The 19,183-nt window shown below is 37.5% G+C and overlaps 1 protein-coding gene across 1 annotated transcript in view; it reads right to left on the bottom strand.

The window, feature by feature from the left end:
- Bank1 (B cell scaffold protein with ankyrin repeats 1) overlaps positions 1 to 19,183 on the bottom strand; it is a 239,984-nt gene that overhangs the window by 19,511 nt on the left and 201,290 nt on the right. The window contains 1 exon segment of the mRNA XM_051185442.1: positions 9,996 to 10,064. Within this exon segment, the coding sequence (XP_051041399.1) occupies positions 9,996 to 10,064 (69 nt within the window).

Below are 19,183 nucleotides of genomic sequence, written 5' to 3'. Positions count from 1 at the left end.
ATTTCAGTCATTTTTGTAGTGTTGATTATCAACTTGAGAGCATGTGGGAGCTCCCAGGAGGCAAGCCTCCAGGTACATCTGCTTTTTAGAGTAGGTTTGCTTCTGTTGGGACAATGAAAAGTGATATTGACGAGTTTGATCAACCTGGAAAACCCACCCTAAAGGTGGAGAGCTCTGTTCCTTAAGCTTTGTTCTTAGGCTCTATAAAAAGCAAAGAGTAGCTGAACGTGGGAATTCACTGGTCCCCTCCTTTTTGACTGTGGCTGCAATGTGAACCACTCTCTGAAACATTTGCTGCATTGATCTGCCCACAATGATGGAGTGTACCTCAAACTGTGAACCAGAATAAATCCTTTCTGGCTAAAACTGCCTTTGTTAGGCCACAGAAAAGTTTGCCTGAGTTATAGCAACTAAGAAAGGTAACCAAGATAGCTTTTTCCATTTGAAAGTTTTCTTGCATTGCTGGTGATTATTAGCAGAATAACATCTCATATGTTATCTTAAGCATTGCATAAGAGCTTTTGATATTACACATGACAAGTGACCCATCTTTCTTTAATTTTCCTCCATAAATGGCTCTTAGCTGTTCTTTATTCACCTCTATGGATTTAGAAAATTTCTTACATCTTCTTGCTTCTCTTCTGAAAAGGCAAAAAGTCACCTAAACATATATGGGATTTCATTAAACCTTTCCATTTTAAGAAGAATTAAAATCAACATTCCCAATCAACCTTCCATTTTCAATTTTTATAGTTTCATTTGCTTCCATCCACTTTCACTATTTTGTAGTAGAACATATAGTTTCTTTTTCTCTTAGTTAATGGTGAAAGATTTTGAGACTATTAAGCTAGCTTTGTTTATAGACACATATTGTGTGGGTGAGTCCTAAATATTCAGTTGTATTTAAATTTGTCTCTGTCTTGTAAAAGCTTATAGGGACAAATTAATAACTAATTTCAAGATAAATTAAACTTATTAAATGAATTAAGTTATTAAATAAGTTTAATGACATTTCAAATCCAAGTAAAAGAGAAATTTGTATATAAGAACCACCCCATATAGGAATATCAAATATTAGTTATTTCACTAAGAAATATATAATAATCTCAGTTGATGAAAAATGTATATATTAACATTTATTCTTTAATTTTTTTAAAAAAATAATGCCTTCTCAAAATGTATGAAAATAAATTTCTAGTTTCCTACTGTGGTTAAGAACAAAATGAAATTGCTTGTTGTCAGTATTCTTGCTTTTGTTCAGAAAATTCTAGATATTTTAATAGCACATTCACTTAATATATCTATTGAGAATTAAAGAATCCATAATCATCATTCTCAGATTTATTTATATAATGTCTAGAAAGTCTGAAGGTTTTTTTTTATTTTTTTATTTTATTTATTTATTTATTTATTTATTTATTTTTGTTTTTCAAGACAGGATTTCTCTGTATTGCTTTGGAGCCTGTCCTGGAACTAGCTCTGTAGACCAGGCTGGCCAGAGATTTGCTTGCTGAAAGTCTGAACTATTTTTTAATAACAGACACAATTAAGTAAAATTTTCCTTTGTTATAATGGGGAATATTCAGGGGTATTATGAAAATTACATTCAAAATGCAAAATTAGCTATTCGAACAGAAGAATGCCCCTTTTTCATCCTTCTCTACTCTCTCCCCTTCTTTTCTTTCTCTCTGATTTCCTTATTGATGTTTTCTCTCAGTTATTTGTGCCATAATCTTCTGCTAATTTGCTTTAAAAAAAACAAACACACACACATAACACTTACATGCATTCATACATTGCATATGACTATTAATTTTAACTGTTACCATGACACAACTGACAATCACCCAGGAGGAGGGCTTCAATGAGGGGTTGTCTTGATCAGATCACCTGATAACATTGAATTGCTGTCTCTTCTGAAGTCTTGGAAAAGTGAAATCTAATTTTTTATATGAACAGAATACCTTACTAAATATAAATTTCTTAAATTACATTCTTTTCCCAAATATTACTAATAGTCCATTGTATCCAATTTTTGTTACTCATATTATTTTTAACCTTTTGTTTGTTTGTTTTTTTGAGACAGGGTTTCTTAGTAGCCTTGGAGCTTGTCCTGGATCTAGCTCTGTAGACCAGGCTGGCCTTGAACTCAGAGATTTTTCCTGCCTCTGCCTCCCAAGTGCTGGGATTAAAGGTGTGCGCCACCAATGCTTGGCGAGACTTTTAAGTTTTAAAACTTATTTTGATTTCCCCCTTTGCTTCATTTATTTAAGACAGATTCTTTTCTCATACAATATATCTTGATTGCAGTTTCCTCTCCCGCTATTCCTCCAAGTTCCTCCCCACTCCCTTTCAGCCCCTTCCTAGAAAACAAAACAAAACAAAACAAAACAAAAACAAAAAGAAAAAACAGGCTTCTTGAAGGTAACCAAACATGGTAAAATAAAATATAATAAAATAAAACAAAACCACCACATGGGGGCTTTATAAGGTACCCCAAGAGAAGAAAAAGAGCCCCAAGAGCGGGCATAAGAATCAGAGACTGTTCACACACTCAGCAATCCCATAAAAATATGAAGCTGAAAGCTATGACATATACACAAAGGACCTGGTGCAGACCTGAATATGATTTTGCTTTCTTGTAAAAAGTTATTCTTTGGCGATTTAATACATTTATACACTACGGTCTGGTGATACCCATTCTTTAACCTCCTTTTCCTCTTCCCACTCCTTCCCCTATATTTCCTCCTCTAAAAATCCCCACCCCACTGTCATGTGTGCCTATGTTGTGGTTGCTTTATAATGCACTATAACATCTGTGATGGATATTTTTTCAGATACCTTGGGGTTATTCTTCCTTCCTGCAGTTAAAGATTTGCTGTGGTGTATTACTTTTCCTTTGTATTTCCTTGATCACAGACAGTCTAGTCAACCTTAATTTCATTCCTATCATATCAACTAAGTCACCGGCTCTGTCTTTTATTCTATTTTAAAAATACCTCTCTCATACAAGGCAGGCCATTGTTTCCCAAGCTTTCTTCCTAGTCTTCAATGAGAATATACCTTCTCTAGTATGTTCTTTATCAAATATTGGAGCTTTTTTTTTCAGGGTCAGTCCCCTCTGCTGTGCTAAATAGAGATTTCAGTTTTCTATTGAAATGCTGGCGTTCCAGTGTGTTTTATGCTTTATCTCATCATACAACAAGTTTCTTTAAAGTCATATAATGCTGTCATTCTCTCATCTCCCTAGAATGTTATTGACCTATTTTGTCTTTATCTTAGCCTGACTGTAATCTCCAACTCTGTTGCTGCTCTTTATTCAGTTTAAGTATTAGTCCTTTATCTTCTGACATTTCCCGCCTTCTCTTCTTACCCTCTGTGTTTTGTCTTTGGGTGTCTAGTACTGAACTTAAGTTAGATACTTAAATTTTAAATTCCATAAATCCTATATTTTAAATTTTTGGACCTTATCTCTCCCTCCCTCCCTCCTCTGGCTCCTCCTCTGCCTCTTCCGGTTGTTTTGTGAGATTGGTGTCCCTACCTATGTAGCACAGGCTGGGCTCTGCCTATGCGTTCAGTTTGAACTTGAACTCATTCACTTGTCTTGGTCTTCAATTAGCCAGGATTGCAGGTGCGTAAAAACATTGTCTGGCAAACTCATTGCTCATCAAGACACTTAGTGTTTAGCCAACCTTAGGTTTGTTTCTTGTGTTTAAGTCATATTTTAGTATCAGACCCAGAACTTAAGAGGATTTTGATCAACGCAATACAAATTATATCCTTGGGTATAGCAGCTTTTCCACATAAAAAAGGGTGGCATGATTTAATGGGAATAAAAACCATGAATAGCTTCCCACCCCTTCTTTTCATGTACAGCTTTACCTAAGGGTCCTAAGGAACTAACTGATAATCCTTATTCTCATGCCTCCTCTACTAGAGGGTGCTCTGTGCATGTCCAGAAACAAAACCTAAATAGCTTTTAACATTAGCCTTTGAGGAGAGTAATATCTGGGGTCTAAGGGTGAGGGGAGATTGACTAGCTTCCCTCTTTCATGGGAAAATAGCTGACTTGTTTCACAGACCCCAGAGGGATTCTGTTGACATGGATTTTGTCAGTCACCTTCAGAGTACTTGGAACGAGCCTTAGATGCCTCCAAACACAATTTTTAGTTTCTGCCTTTATTATTTAGAAATTTTGCATTTATCAGGTTTGGCCTTCATTTCTGACAGAAGTTACAATATGCATTGCTAGTACAGTTGCATTTCAGGCAAGGACTGAGAAACCATACAAAAATTTTCAGGTGTAACTTTAACAAAAAAAAAATACCTTTTTTTGTGAGCAATATGACAAATGGAAATATAAGTTATACTGGAAAAGCAGCTGAAGCCATTATTCTTTTATGGAGTACAAATGACCACATTTTGACAATTTTCCCCTTTTTTCAATTTAATATATCTAGAATTGGCAAGAACAGCCTGATGGAAATACCACAGGGCTCAGAAGTCTTTTTTCCCCACATAAGAGTAATACCTTCCATGTTTCCCTGGGTCTCTTGCTTAAAGACAATTTTATTATTTAGCATTTATCAAACTGCCCAGTGCTATGTACTCTGAGAACACAAAAAATATGTGCATGACTAAATCTTTTCCATGGGCATTCATACCTCACCAAAAACCAAGCCCATAATAATTGTGTAGTTTGGAGGGTAGAATTGGGCTAAGGCCACGTCGGGGCTGACAAGCTGGTCAACCCCACAGAGCCAAGTACAAAGTTATTAAGGAAAGTTTTAGTGACTCATCATTAAATACATCAAAATTGTTCTCATTATCACAAATAATCTTTCAGATATTTTGTATTGATAAAATGATTCCTGTAATCTTTCCATTTTATACGTTAGATTGAAATATGACTTTAAAGAAATGTATAACAAACATAAACATGTTTTATGATATAAATGCTTTTATCATAAAATTTATCAAACATATCCACATGCAGAGAATTGTAATGCAAGTTATATGTGGCAAATTTATAAATAATTTTTATATTTGCATACAGGATAGGAATGGTTTAGGCAAACAAAATTGGAAGTTCTATAAATCTTATGCTCATCTAAATCTGGGGGTCTGCCCTAAACATTTGATTAGAATGGCAGGCTCTTACCAACATACCCATATAAATTATGGCTTATCCTGACTTACAGCAACAGGACATCCTTCATGTGGTCTATTAACCTGAGGTGAGCAGATTCTAGGTGAGAGCCATGAGCAAGAAGGCTATTTTTTTAATGCTTCAGCTCATTGTGTGTTGTGTTTCTTACTTGTAGTAAAACTATAGTGGAGTTGGTCTTGGCATGAAAAGTCTGACAGAAACAAGTTTAGGAAACCCAGACAATCCAGAAGCCTAGAATATTATTTAACTTTGTGTCCATGTTCTTGAAGTAGCAGCCTCATTCACCTCTAGTAAATTTGAGGATGTCTCAATCATAGCCTTGTTGCATGATATCTACAAGCTCATTTAATAGTATGGTTGTTATTTGGCAAATACCCAAAGATGCAGAAACCCTCCTCTAGTGAGAATTTCACAAATAATTTGGTCCTCAGTGAGTGTGGTTAGCATAACCGACTTCAAAACTCCAGAGAACTTCAAATATGCCAATAATATCTAGCTAGAACTCTGGTTTGTGTCCACGAAGGAAAAGCTTTTGGCTCCCAGGGCTCTGGGTGAACTGGAGTGGAATGGAAATGTAGTGGATTGGAAGCTCATTCTATCTGTGATGCCTTTCTTTGGCATTTTCTGATTTCCAAACTAACTTGGGAAATCTGCATTTTGTTGAAAAATTTTTCCCTTGATTCCCCAGTCCTTAGTACTTTCCCTTCATATTTCTTCAAGACGTAAAATATGAGTCAAGGAATTCCTTTGAGTTCCCACAGAAATAGTGCCAGGTAATTTTTTTTTTCTGTTCTTCAGGAAACTTCCTTGGCTAAGCAATACTGTAGCTTCCTGGCAACCCTTTGGCAATCTTCAACTTAGAGATTCTGGAATGCTTTCAGTTTCCATGGGGAAATAGTTGGCTCTTATGAGTCCCCTTTCCTTCCAGCATACAGTAGAAGAAATACATTATTTAACCCTTTTTAAGGGACTTGTCTGTGTCTCCTATAAAATCTTAACTCTTGAACATTTTACAACTCCTCCCTTTACCCCCCAGAGACATGAGCATTAGAGAAGCATCTACTGTCATTCCTATTGCTTGATGAAGTCCCAGGATAGCTGAAGGATGCTCTGAAAACCGCAAGAAACTGTGTATTTCCCATAATACCAAAAGAGCTTCAAGAAGTGTGGCTGGATGGTTTGAATGAGAAATGTTCCTGTGGTGCATGCTTGCTCCCCAGGTGGTGCCACTATTTCAGGAGGGAATTTCAATTTTACAAAGTACAGAACATTTGGAGAGAGTAGGCCATTCTTCCTGCTTCCTGGCTGCCATGACAGAAACTGCTCTACTGTCATTCCTACATGAAGAAGTGAGACCTTTGAAACCATGAACCAGTGTAAATCTGCCTCTCAGGTTGGTTGGTCTGGCATTCTGTTGTAGGGAAGAAATTTCTGACTAACATAAATGTGTTTTAATTACCCAGAACATTTATAAACATCCTAATTATCATTTTTGATCATGATGAAAACTGATTTTTCCTGGAGGTTATAGTTATCAGATTTTAGAAAAGAAAAGAGAGAGAGAGAGAGAGAAAAAAAAGAGAAAAACCAGCAACAACAAAGAAACCTTCCTAAGATCTGACTGATGTTCTTTTACTTTTAGAAATAGCACATTATTTTGTTCTATTCTGGTAAATTTTTGGGTGTCTAAAAGTAAAGGAATATCCTACTGTGACTAATTTAAAATGCTACGAATAAGTTGAATTCTAGAATTGAAATGAAAAAAAATCAAATAACATATGTCAATTTTTTTAGTATCCTAGTCCTCAGAGACCTCTTTTAAAAAATCTAATGAAAACTGACTTTTGTGAAGCAAATTAACCAAGAGTATAAGACTAGACATATAAAATAATAAAGCATTTCATTATCAATAAGGTGTATTGCAAAATTTGTTTCCTTTTGTCATTCTGTCTAGTATTTTATCTTAGCATGGAAACTGCTTTTTTGAAGCCCTTCTGGAACATGAATCAGTCCTTCTAGGCTCAAGAGAAACCCTCCTTAAACTGCTTTCTGTGGGACAGACAGACAGCTGCTACGAACAGGTGCTGCCCAGGTCTCCACCATCTCCCATGTCCTGTAGAAGGAGAAATCCTGAAATTTCCTGATCTCCCCTTCAATGAATTATGACCATGAAATTTGGACCATTTATAATAAAAGATACTCAGGGAATTTTTTTTCTCTCAAAGAGCTCAAAACGCCCACTTCTTCTGTTTATTATTTATAAAAGTGTGAGGTGTGTGTGTGTAATCAGTTTTGTTTAGATCTTTAGGAACCATTGTGATTCTAATATACGAAGACCACTCTCGGAGTTTTGCATTTATTTACTGAGAGATATAAATGCATAACAAAGGTACATAGACTTTCAAAGGTCCACGATCCACCCTTATGTTAGCTACTTTTTATAATGGCGAAAGACAGAAACCAATGATGAGAGGCAGGATTTACTTTCTACTTACGGTTGAGGAGGTATAGCACATCATGGTAGAAAAGGCAAGGTGGCTCAACCATGGCTCAAGGCCATGGGGACATTCATCATGGCATATTGTGTGTCAGGAAATTGGGAAGCAGAAAAAGCTTAACCTGAAGTAGGACTATGTCCAGTCATCAAAGGCTATACCAACTTCTGTACTTCCACTAGCCAAACTTTATGTTTTTAAGCATCTACATTTTTCTGGAGCAGCACAATCATTTAGGGACCTATAGGAGAACATTCTACATCCACACCATAGCATTTGGCCCTAGATCCTTGCAGGCTTGTGGCTACTGATGGAGACAAACTGCTATCAATACAACTTCAAGAGTTGTAACCACATCAGTACTGTTCAAAAGTCCAAACTCTCAGCTGAGAGCCTTTGTAAAAGTCAGAGAGCAAAAGGTATTCTTCCGACAGACAGCGGCTCTTGCTTGTAAAAGGGACGAAAGGAAAGACTGTGGGGGAAGTTTTGAGCAAAGCAATACTGAAACCCAGTAAGGAAAACACCAAAGCCCAACTCAATGTAGACTTGCTGAGATCCACTCCTATGGATCAGCTGCTCTCAGCACGTGTGGTCTCTTGGGATGGAACTTATCAGTGGCTGCAGATTTTCTTGGAAAACATTGCACACTCCTTGTTCTTCCAGCACCCTCGGTCTGCATTCCAACTTAGATGTCACCTTCATGTTGTCACACACAGCTTACTTAGGGGTTCTGTGGAGGGACTGTCTCTGCTACTCATTGTCTGACCTAAGTGCTTTCTTGGAACATTGGTGCCTACTATTCTCATTACCAACCTTTCCCATTAATGCCCAGCGGAAGTTAAGGGAGAAAGGACTTATTGCTTATGCACGGTTTAGGAGTGTACGGTCCCCATAGTGGAAAAAGCATGGATGGGTGGTGCTGAGGTAGATGGGTTTGTGGTTACAGAGGTTTGTAGCATAGTTTGTTGCATATCAGAAAACCAAAGAGGTAGAGAGAGTTTGTGCCAAAAGTGGAGCTGGTTATAAACCTCAAAGCCCACCCATATGTTCTACTTTCATTAGCCAGGTCTCTCTCACAGGTTCTGTAACCTCCATACAGCAACTGAAGACAAGTGTCAAAGCACATGAACCTGTGGGGGAACACCTTTCATCTAAACCATGACATGACTAAATCATGAAATCCATGCTTTAAAAAAATGGACAATTGCCAGCTAAAGACAGTGGTATTTTGCATATAAATTTACAAGTGGTATATCTAAATAATTCATGGAAGAGTAGAGGTTCAGCTTCCTCATGTATTAAAGCACCATGAAACTAATTGTTAGAACAATCTAAGTACAGATTAGCTGTCATGAGAAATGCTACTTAAAGAGACGAGTGATAGTCATGAATTTAAGATGACAGCTTTTTCTGAGGGATCATTCATAGCATCCTAAGAGCAGGTCCATTGGGGTTCTATGTTAAATATTGTTCAGAGAGTGTTAAAAAGTTGGTCCATCCTGACCCTCGCCTGTTCACAATGGCACAAAAGGATATGGAACATGTATGGGTTTTGTGGCTGATGTGATTTTATGGTTTTATTTCAATGTCTCTTTCTCAATAATTACCTGTTACCAGTTTCAAGGTGACATAATTAGGGACTGAAGTTATTTCAAAGATAGAACTGCATATGCTCATAGATTACCAAAGCCAGCTACCCTAAGTCCTGTATCAACTGACTTTTATGGTTTTTATATTTGAACATTTATTCATTCCAGGCTATTGAAAAAGAATTGTAATAAATAGTCTGCTAGAGTCTATTATTGAAAAAGACCAATGTCCCAGTGAACACTGGAAGTATAAAATGTCCCATCTGTTTGAGCCACTTGAATGACTGTTGGTGTGACTATAGTAGTCTTTAGCTTTATCCTGTGTGATAAATTATGGTTCACAATGTGTTGGATCAAATGCTGAAGACAAGAAAATGTTGGAAACATGGTTCCATCTTTGATTGGCATTATTTTTTTTTATGAGGCATCCCCTTAAAAGTCTAAAAGTGGAGGGGCTTCTGATGCAAGTTATGGAAATTTGTCTTACTTCTCTTTCCGGATGCCCTGATAACATCACTACAGGCAATATCATGGGGGGTATTTTCTGTTTTTGATAATTAAAATAATCACTATGCATTGGTTTTATTATTGCATCATTGTTTTGGAGTAAGATACAAACTTCAAGGCAAAAATCAATCAAACTCAATTGTTTTTATTTGACCTAGGAGACTTTATGCATATTCCTAAGATTCTTTTAAATCTTATTTAGACTATTAAATAGATTGAATTTAACATCAATACCTGGTTTCTTGGGGAGACTGTAGAACTTATCATCATCAGATTGTCTTCTGGCTGCTTTTTGTTGAAACACTAAAAAAAAAAAAGTGCATAAAACTCATTAGACAAAAGAATTAATGAATATGAAGTACTCCATGAAAGCAGAATGCAATGTTATTTTCCTTAGTAACGATATCTGAATTGTATTCATTTTGAGTATAAGTTATTAAAATTGTAATTTTCTCATCTGTGCAGTTTATCAGTAATTTTGGAATGCATTTTTTTTGGGGGGGACAGTGTCCCGTGATGTTGATGGAATATGATATCAGGTAAAGATAAAAGCTCGATTTTGTTAGAAGTGATAAATGCTAAATTCACATGAAGAATCCATTTGCATAGGAATCTACAGCTCAAACTGGCTTGTGGGTGATAAGCAAGTATAATTGTTTCTTCTTAAAGTGAAGGAAAGCCTGTTGTGTCCCACAGATGTAATAATAAAACAGGCACTCTACTCTTGCGCCATTTATCCGGACCTCAGACCGATTAAAGCAGCTTGTTTGAATTACTTCATTATCTGAAAAGTGCTTTGTTCTCATTTATTATTTCTCACATGAAATTCTGGGATTTAAGTCAGCATTACTCACCCTATTTTGCAGATGAAAGGTAAAAATCACTGTTTAATATTTATTAGGTACCCACAAAGTTGTGGATACTTTCTGGTATTTGTTAATGAAATAGACCAGATCCTTTACTACTTTACTTTTGGAAAATGAGCATCCGGAGTTACATTTATTTTTTTATGGGCAGTCTGAATTATGGGGTTTGGGAACTCAAAGAGGCCTGGGAGATTTAGTCCAGCCTCATATGTTTATGGATGAGGAAGTAAGCAGCTTGTAAAAGGGCTAAGTGAATTTTGAAATGATCCTCAGGTTGTTAGCGGAGAGATGATTTAGACCCTTAAGCTCCGGCCTTTGGTCTGTTGCTTCCTCCTCACTGCGATGCTGCGCCTCCCATTCCCTTTTAAAGTTAGAGAGGGAGGCTGGGAGGAGCTACAGGAGCATGGATGTGCTCTCGTTCTTCCTGTATCTCAGCAGCATCGTCCTGTAAAATGGATCTGAGGCACATGGGGCCAAGGAGACAGCTGAGGGGCACTTGGCCACTGTGAGCTGGAGAAACACCTCAGCAATGATCATGGAACTCTGCGGTGGCTTCACTCTTATTTAAACCACTCTAATATCTAGGTCATATGTGGAATTAATCAAGAACATATATTTTTAAAACAAATTCCCCAAGTCAAATTAACACCTATTAAACATGTTTGAGATAATGTTAGGAGAAAGATTATTCCTCTTCATGTCCTCAGGAAAAGAGAATATACTTTCCAATATGATGCATTTGAGAAGAATTACACATATCAAGTAACATCTCTGGTTGAAAATCAGTTTTCTTTGTGAATTCTGGGTTTGTGGCATATTTCCTAAATGAAACATACTGAGGGGTATATGCCATGTTGATTACACACTTGAGGACGTTAGATATTCTCCCAAGTCGTACTTGGTATTTTCATCAGTTTGTTCTTCAGTTTTGATTAAATTCAGTAATAATAGGCAGTCTACGCTTTTGCTAATATTGTTAAGATGCAATGGAGAGTGTCTAAGACTGAAAAACAGTAGTCTGGCATCATTAATATGGGAAATGATTCGAACTGAAAGGCAAATGCAACTATAATGTCTCCAATGAAGTAGCACACTACCTATGAGTTTCGTGGACCTGGCTGAAGGTTAGAGCTGCAGAGCATTTAAAAGTAGCTTTTCTCTCAGCTTTCTTGGGGTGAATTTGCTTTACATTTGATTTACCCTGGATATTTTACTGGAATGCCTTCTGCTGACAAGTGTTTGGGCCATGTAACATGGAGTTAATGCTGTCCTTCGGTCACTGCCTTAGTGTGATTTCTCTAGGGTTGAACCAGGGGCAACCTGAGCTGAGGGTGGACTACTGGGATGGGAGTGGCTGAGGAAAAGCTCGTAACAGGGCTGAAGATAGAGGTAGGCAATAGGTTACAGTGCTAAGGTCCCTTTAACATCTACTCTGCCTTAGGATTCCTTAAATTCCTTAGCTCACTTGCAGCTGCACCCATCTCTCCCCCCCTTACAAAAAAATCTAGACTTATCAATGCTTTTATAGTTCAGAGGCATTTTTCATACAGACCTCTGATCACAAGTAATAGGCCTTTCCCTGTGTGTGTGTATATATGTATGTATGTATGTATGTATGAAACAATTCTGACCCTCTGTGCTTGAATTACTGGACAACATTGACCAGATACAATGTAGTTGACACAATGTCCAAAGTATGCTAGCAATGCAATTGTAACATGCCAACTTGGGTAAACACACAGTAAAATCTTATTTTTCTCTTGCTATCCACAGTTAGAATTTGAAAAGACAGAAGATGAATGCAGTATTTATGTTATCATTACCTTTAAACATAAATGTCAATAGAGGGAAAAAAACTCAAACAAGTTTTTGAGGTTAAAATTATTCACAAACAATACAAATGTCCCAAATGACACACCCTCATTTATTTTAAATATTGGTGAAATGACTTCTGTAAAAGTTTCTTTGGAATATAAATGACACTGAATGTAAAAATTAGCTTTGTATTAAATATTCAAAAGTGTGAAGCAAAGCAGAAGTATCAGAGGAGGAAAGGTTGAAATGAAACAAATTCTTTTGCACAATTTGTCGTTCCAGACTGTTCAGCAGAAATACTCCTTGTGTCACCCTCATTTATAGTCTCCTGAGAGCATAAGAACTCATCCGGAGTGTCTCTTTCTGGAAAAATGGACCAAGCACCCTCAGCGTTATTGTCTAAGTGGCTAAGCGGATAAAAATATGTAGGATGGCAAATGCCATTCACGAAGATTCAAAGCACAAGTCGCAAATCCCATGACGCTCAATGCTCATTGCAGGTAGGGAAGGGAACCATGCATTTCCACACCATGTCCTGAGTTTGCAGGGGATGAGCTCCTAGAAGGGAGTGCTTTATTATTCACGTGACAACCTGCCATTAGATTGGCAACTCCACATCCTGAGCTGTCCTGGGAGTGTGTGGGTATATCAGACAGTTTCCAAACATTCCTATTTGCACTGTGCTCATTTAGACAGAGGTAAAACATGCTATTAGTACCCACGGATGAGAGACAGAGAGAGAAGATAGCGGTCAGGAAGAGGTCAAAGCTCTGTCTTTGTATCCATATTTTCTCCACTACATGCTACATGAAAGCTAATCACAGTAAGTCAGAAAAGGGAGAGAAAAAAAAAAAAAAAAAAAGGAACCAGCAGCCTGCCCTTTTCTTTAGGTGTCAACAGAGGGAAAGACTGCGGTAATCCCATCCGTGGTCCCAGTGACTCATCTGAAGCTTAGAGGAGAAATGTAGCCGCTACAAGTACAAACACTCTGATAGCTTGAACCATTTAATTGTGCTGACATTAGTTCCACCTCATTATCTGGGACATTTATCCAGCACAGGCCACCATATCAGAACAGGAATGTGGACATGGGTCTTTTCACCTGGCAGAAGTATACAGACCTATGCATATGGAAACTCTGCTATTTAGGAAGAATGTGTGCCTACTCAGAAAATAGCCAGTGCACACATGGTTATTAATGTTGGTACATTTTCCTTTTGTGTTTGGCAGAGACAGGCTGGTGGAAAGCGCATACCAACCTGAAGGTAAATGGTGGGAAGAATGAAATGCAAGGGTGACATTCACAGATGCTTAGCTTCTTAAGGAAAAAAACATCCATTCGTTTCCAATTTGTAACAGAAATTTGAGCTTGATCGTTAGATTAGTATGAAAATCCTCATTCTGCACAGGAAATCTCACAATCAGTTTTCCTCTACTTTTAAGCAACTAATTGAGGTGGGGGTGAAGAACAAACTTTCTATTTGAATATTTATATTAATTTATACAAACAAGAATATTTCTACTCAAAAAAGAAGAATATTTCTACTCTAAAAAGGTTTCCTATCTAGAAAGCTGGTAACTTCTTGAAGAAGACAGGCTGTTTTGTGGAATTGACAGCTTGAAGCCACCACAATGAGTTTATTAGCTAAGGCTCCATGTGTCCCTGGGTAGCCATGTCCTCTTCTGTTTACCAGACAAGCAACACATACAGAACACCTGCTGCTTCCCATGCAGGAAGTTGACTTGTTTTTGGTCATTTCTATTCAGTTAGAAAATGTTATCAGTAAATATTAATTGAATGATAACCCAATTAATCTTTCTATCATTAAAAGAGAAATGGCTTAGGTGGTAAGGAAGCTACTGGAAGCCTTCAAAACTATTAGAAGTTTACCATATGGTTCGTGCTTGGTGAATATCCAAATGGAATTCTCTGTTCTTCCTCCCTCTGTATCAAGAAATGCTTTAATACTAGATACCAGTGGGGGCATGGTTTTTGTTTCATTGTATTTCACAGGATAGGACCTGGCCTTCTAAAGTCAAATTTTATATTCCATTTGGTTATGTGAACTTTGACAACCATTAAATACTAAATATACCAATAGAACTCGCCCTATGTGGACTGAAAACTTCCAAAGTCAGGACTGTGCTCATTTATTCTAATTGTTTTCAATACTGGTAGCTGATGAATATTTTGAAAAAGCATGCAATCTAGTGTATAAGCATATGAAACTATGTGAGAGGAGAGAAGCAAAAGATGGGCACTGATAGGGAATAGAGAGGTTGCTATAGACACCCTGTGTCTATAGAGTAGCCTCAAATATCATTTTGACTATCTCTATCTCCTGTGTGCTGCTCTGAGCCCACCACAGAGCATAGGCAGCTTTCTCATGGAAACCCAGAAAAGCAGGTATTACGAATAATTCATAAAAAGTGAATTGAGTTGTGCACCTCTCACCAAGTTACACAACTTTGAGTGCACAGTGACATCCAGATCAGACCCACTTCTCTTCAAGGGGTCATGAATTTTTCTGATGAATTTCTTTCAGAGGGAATGCCTCATACTGTTACTGCTCCATAGAGCATCTCATTCTTCTTAATCATATAACGCAAGCGCTAAAGTGATGCTCACAGTAAAAGCCCTGGAGGAAAACTTTGTAGATTCAAGAAATGTATAGTGTGTGCGTGTGCGTGCGTGTGTGTGTGTGTGTGTGTGTGTAGGAAGGGTTGTGTCTTTGTAGGCAGTTGTTAAATGACCATTATCTAAGGATTTTAAATGTTTGCCTTAAAAATAGCAATCATGTGGATCTAAATTTGCCAACACTGGTACTATTGGCATTTCATACTGTATAAGCTTTACAGTGTAATTGTCGAAGGCTAATCTTTAAGTTGTGGGATGGTTATCAGGTACCTCTGAGCTCTACTTCCTAGACACCTCTAGCACTATCCTATTTGTGGAAATAAAAATCTCTCTAGACATTGCCCAGTGACATCTGGGACTCATTAAGAATTACTAGGTCAATTAAACTTCTTAACACAGATATATTGAGCAGAGTTTAGTGACATATTAAGGGGAAAACATAAAAAGTGTGGTACAGTTGAAAAAATAAAAAGCTCTAAGTGCTTGATTATGCTTCATTCACATGTTGCTCACAAATGCAAATCTGTAAAGAAACCGCACCAGTTAGTGTTTTTGCCTCTTTTGTATGACCAAGAAATTGGATCCTTGAAAGATGAGACCAATACAAATTATCTTTCTCTCACTGCCCTAAGAGATGGCCTACAAAGGCCTTCCTGGTTCCATTCAGTGTCTCTGTAAATGAGCCAGGAGACTATGGTGTTCTGCTCCGAGGACAAGGAGAGCAATTCATTAAACACAGGCTACACAGCAGTATTGCTTCTGTTCAGTGAACAGTACATACTCAGCCATAATGATGGCTTCTTTGCAGAGCTGGACCAGCATCCTTTTACTGAAAGATAAAGAACTTCACCTGGAAAGGCAGGGACCCTAGCCTTACAAATAGAAGGATGACCATGTCACTCTGTTCTGAGAGCACCTGTGACATACACATGGTGTCCTGAAACTAAATGTTTTGGATGAGGTCACCTAGGCAAAGAATGTGCTGCAAGGCTCTGGCCATAAGAACTATTTTAACCCACTTGAATAAGTTTCTTTACTAAGGAAGGCAGAACCCATTCTACTCTGTCACATTTACAATGATGGGAATTAATTTTCCCAAGAGTTTCTACAAGGACTCCCCCTGCCTACAATTCATTGTATGTAATCAGTTTTTAGTACAAGTGCACTGCAGATAGAAATTTTACAAGAAAACTGAGTCATACCTGACATTTTAGGGTCTTGGTAGCTGAGATGCCCTCAAGAAGGTCATAGGCAACTTTGTGGCACTGCAAAATGCCAAAGATACCTCATCAGGAGCAACTGAAAATTGAAAGGGGAATTGTATTCTGCCCCAAATCAGCCACATGGACTTGGTCCCTTCTTTGTTCTATTAACTGTAGGAGGGGAATGAAAAATGATTCACTGATGCTAAGCAGTTTCCCTTGTAGGAGTTCACATCTGTGCATGATCCGAGATGGAATTAATTCTACTGCCAGTCTATCTATGCTATACTGACTACTATTTTCTTTCCTTGGTCTTTTTTAAATCAATTATTATTCTGTCACAAAAAAGATATTGATCTATAGAATTCCGCAAATTCTTGATGCCTAATGAGCCTGTTCTTGTCCAATATAACAGGAAAAGAAAAGTGTTAAGAGTATCTGAGAACAGGGAGACTATTTAAGGAAAAAAATGTTTTAAAGAAAAGCGAACTCTTCTTGTTGCCATTCTTAATCTTAGGGTATGTTTCATACAATCAGAATCAGAAACATGGCTTCTGATAAGCCATGAATGGACACGAGTTCAGTTTTGAGTTATATTTCTGCAGGTAGAGGATGATGGAATGTGTGATCTGCACTATTTAAAAAAGGAACTATGCATGGCCATATTGGAGCTTTGTTCTGTCCTGGGTGGGCTCTGCTCTGCAAACTAGTGCTTCAAATATTGGATGTTTTAGGGGAGAATAAAAGTAAATAGGGGGCTTCTATGGTGTTTGTATTTAATTCCATACTCTTGGAGTCTTCTACTGTAGTCTTATGGGTGTGGATCCTGCCTCGTCTACCATTTGTTCATTCAGCTAATATTCATCAAATCTCTCAGTTCATGAACTCACAGTTGAATGTGGGAACAAAGATTTTAATGATGTGAAAGAAGACTCAGCAGAAGCTGATATCTTCCATTGTGTATCTTGTAGACCAGAGGGAGGAAATAATTATGAATACATGAAAGTGAAGTGAATTTATCTGTGGAAGAAGCTCACGGTTCAGGGTTCACAGGTGTGGTAATAGATGACAGGGGCTCACATGCTGCTGGCATTGCTTCCTAGTTTCTTCATGTGGGCAGTGGACTGGAACTCTCTTAGCATTGGTTCCCCCATATGAAATTAGACTGCCATGTAAACCATGCAGGACTACCATGTGAGTGAGAGTTCACAGAAATTTCCTTCTACTGCTATCCCGAATGGCAGACCAAGCCTGAGTATTTGAGTAGACCACAAACTCTCATTTGTAAGAATGGGCTTTCTTATCTACTTTCCTTCGCTTCTCACTGTACCAGAACCAAAGAAATATATAGAACCCTTCATCCATTAGAATTAGAGCATCAAAGTCATTCTTTGCTCATATCCTGAACAAAAGTATTTCTGTAATGTCAACATGGCTGCTTCTTCTATCCCTCTGGCTTTTCTTTGTTTAGTCTTTGAAACAATATACTTGGATTCTTTTCTTTGTTTCCTTCCGTTCTGTACCTTACAGCTTCCTCTTGGCTGTGTTACACTATAGATGTGCCCACATCCTGCTGCTACTCTGTTCTGGCAAGAATCAAGAGTGCTACAAATTGATCCTCTTCTAATGAATGGATAGTGTAATAAATGACTTTTGGGGAAATTATGGTCATTCCATTTAGTAGAACTTCCTGAGTTGGAAGACTAGCAGAGATGTGATAAAAAACCTCCTAATGCTGGAATTCTAGGCATGCATAGCCATGCCTGACATTTTACTGGGGATTTGAACTCAGATCCTCATGCTTGGATAATATGCCATCTCTTCAGCCATCAATTGCTCATTCTGAATACATAACCTAAATTACCTACTCTTTCACTCTGACTTTTGTGGAATTTTGTAAGAACTATCAAATTAAGTTAATCTTTATTAATGAAGATTCAAAAGCATGATCAAAAATTTTAATGATTTCTCTATTCAATTTTTATTTTAAAATTTAATTTCTTTTGAGACTTTAATATATGAATAATGTATTTATATCATTTACACACTCCTTTATCCATTATTTTCCTAAATTTAAAAAGAAATGGTGGAAATTTTTAATTGGGATAAAGTTTGAAGTGGGGAGGAATAATTAATACAAAGAATGGTTGAAAAAGCCACATGGAAACATTTTATGGAAGAGTTTAACTGCTGTTACCCTACAAAATGGATTATGGTCTCCTTGGAGGCCATAAAAAGCCCATTGCCAGATTAGGAGATATTACCCTTGAGTTATAGGTCAGAGTTATGCCACAAACAATACATGTTATTTCCAAGGCTCTTAGCTGCCCACCATAACTTTCCCTAACTGGTAAAGCCCTATTGATGAAGATACTACATACTTAGGTTATGGGACATAGAGAAATCTAATTAAGCTGATGATTTGCTCTCTAGATTTCATAGTACAGGAAGGTAACATGAATCTTATGAACCCTATGGTCTATAATAACGATGGTCATGGGAAGCTATGCCCATGGGTACTATAACAGTACAGATGTTATAGAGGTACCTAACTGCTTCCTGCTTACATATAAGGCCTATTCCCCAGGAGGAAATGTTTACCTTGAACTATAAATCTGTCTAAGAATCCATGTCTGGGGAGATTACAAGCCCCATGAGTGAACCCACTTTTATGATTTTGCTAAGTGGACAGAATGTCAAACTGCCCTCCAAGTTCATATCTCTCAACTGGCAGATTAGTACAGCTCTCATACCTAATCAGAGAAGTTTGTTGGTAATGAATGGTATAGTTAACATAGAAACTCAAAACTTCTGAAAAGGTGGAGACTCAATGACCCTGGAATGCGCTACAAATGGGACACATATGTTACCTCTGTATCTCCAAGGTTCAGGGACCATTGT

This window comes from Phodopus roborovskii, unplaced genomic scaffold (assembly GCF_943737965.1).
Source record: "Phodopus roborovskii unplaced genomic scaffold, PHOROB, whole genome shotgun sequence".
Lineage (NCBI taxonomy): Eukaryota > Metazoa > Chordata > Mammalia > Rodentia > Cricetidae > Phodopus > Phodopus roborovskii.
The sequence above is the reverse complement of the archived record's forward strand: the minus strand, read 5'-3'. Positions and strand labels throughout refer to the sequence as shown.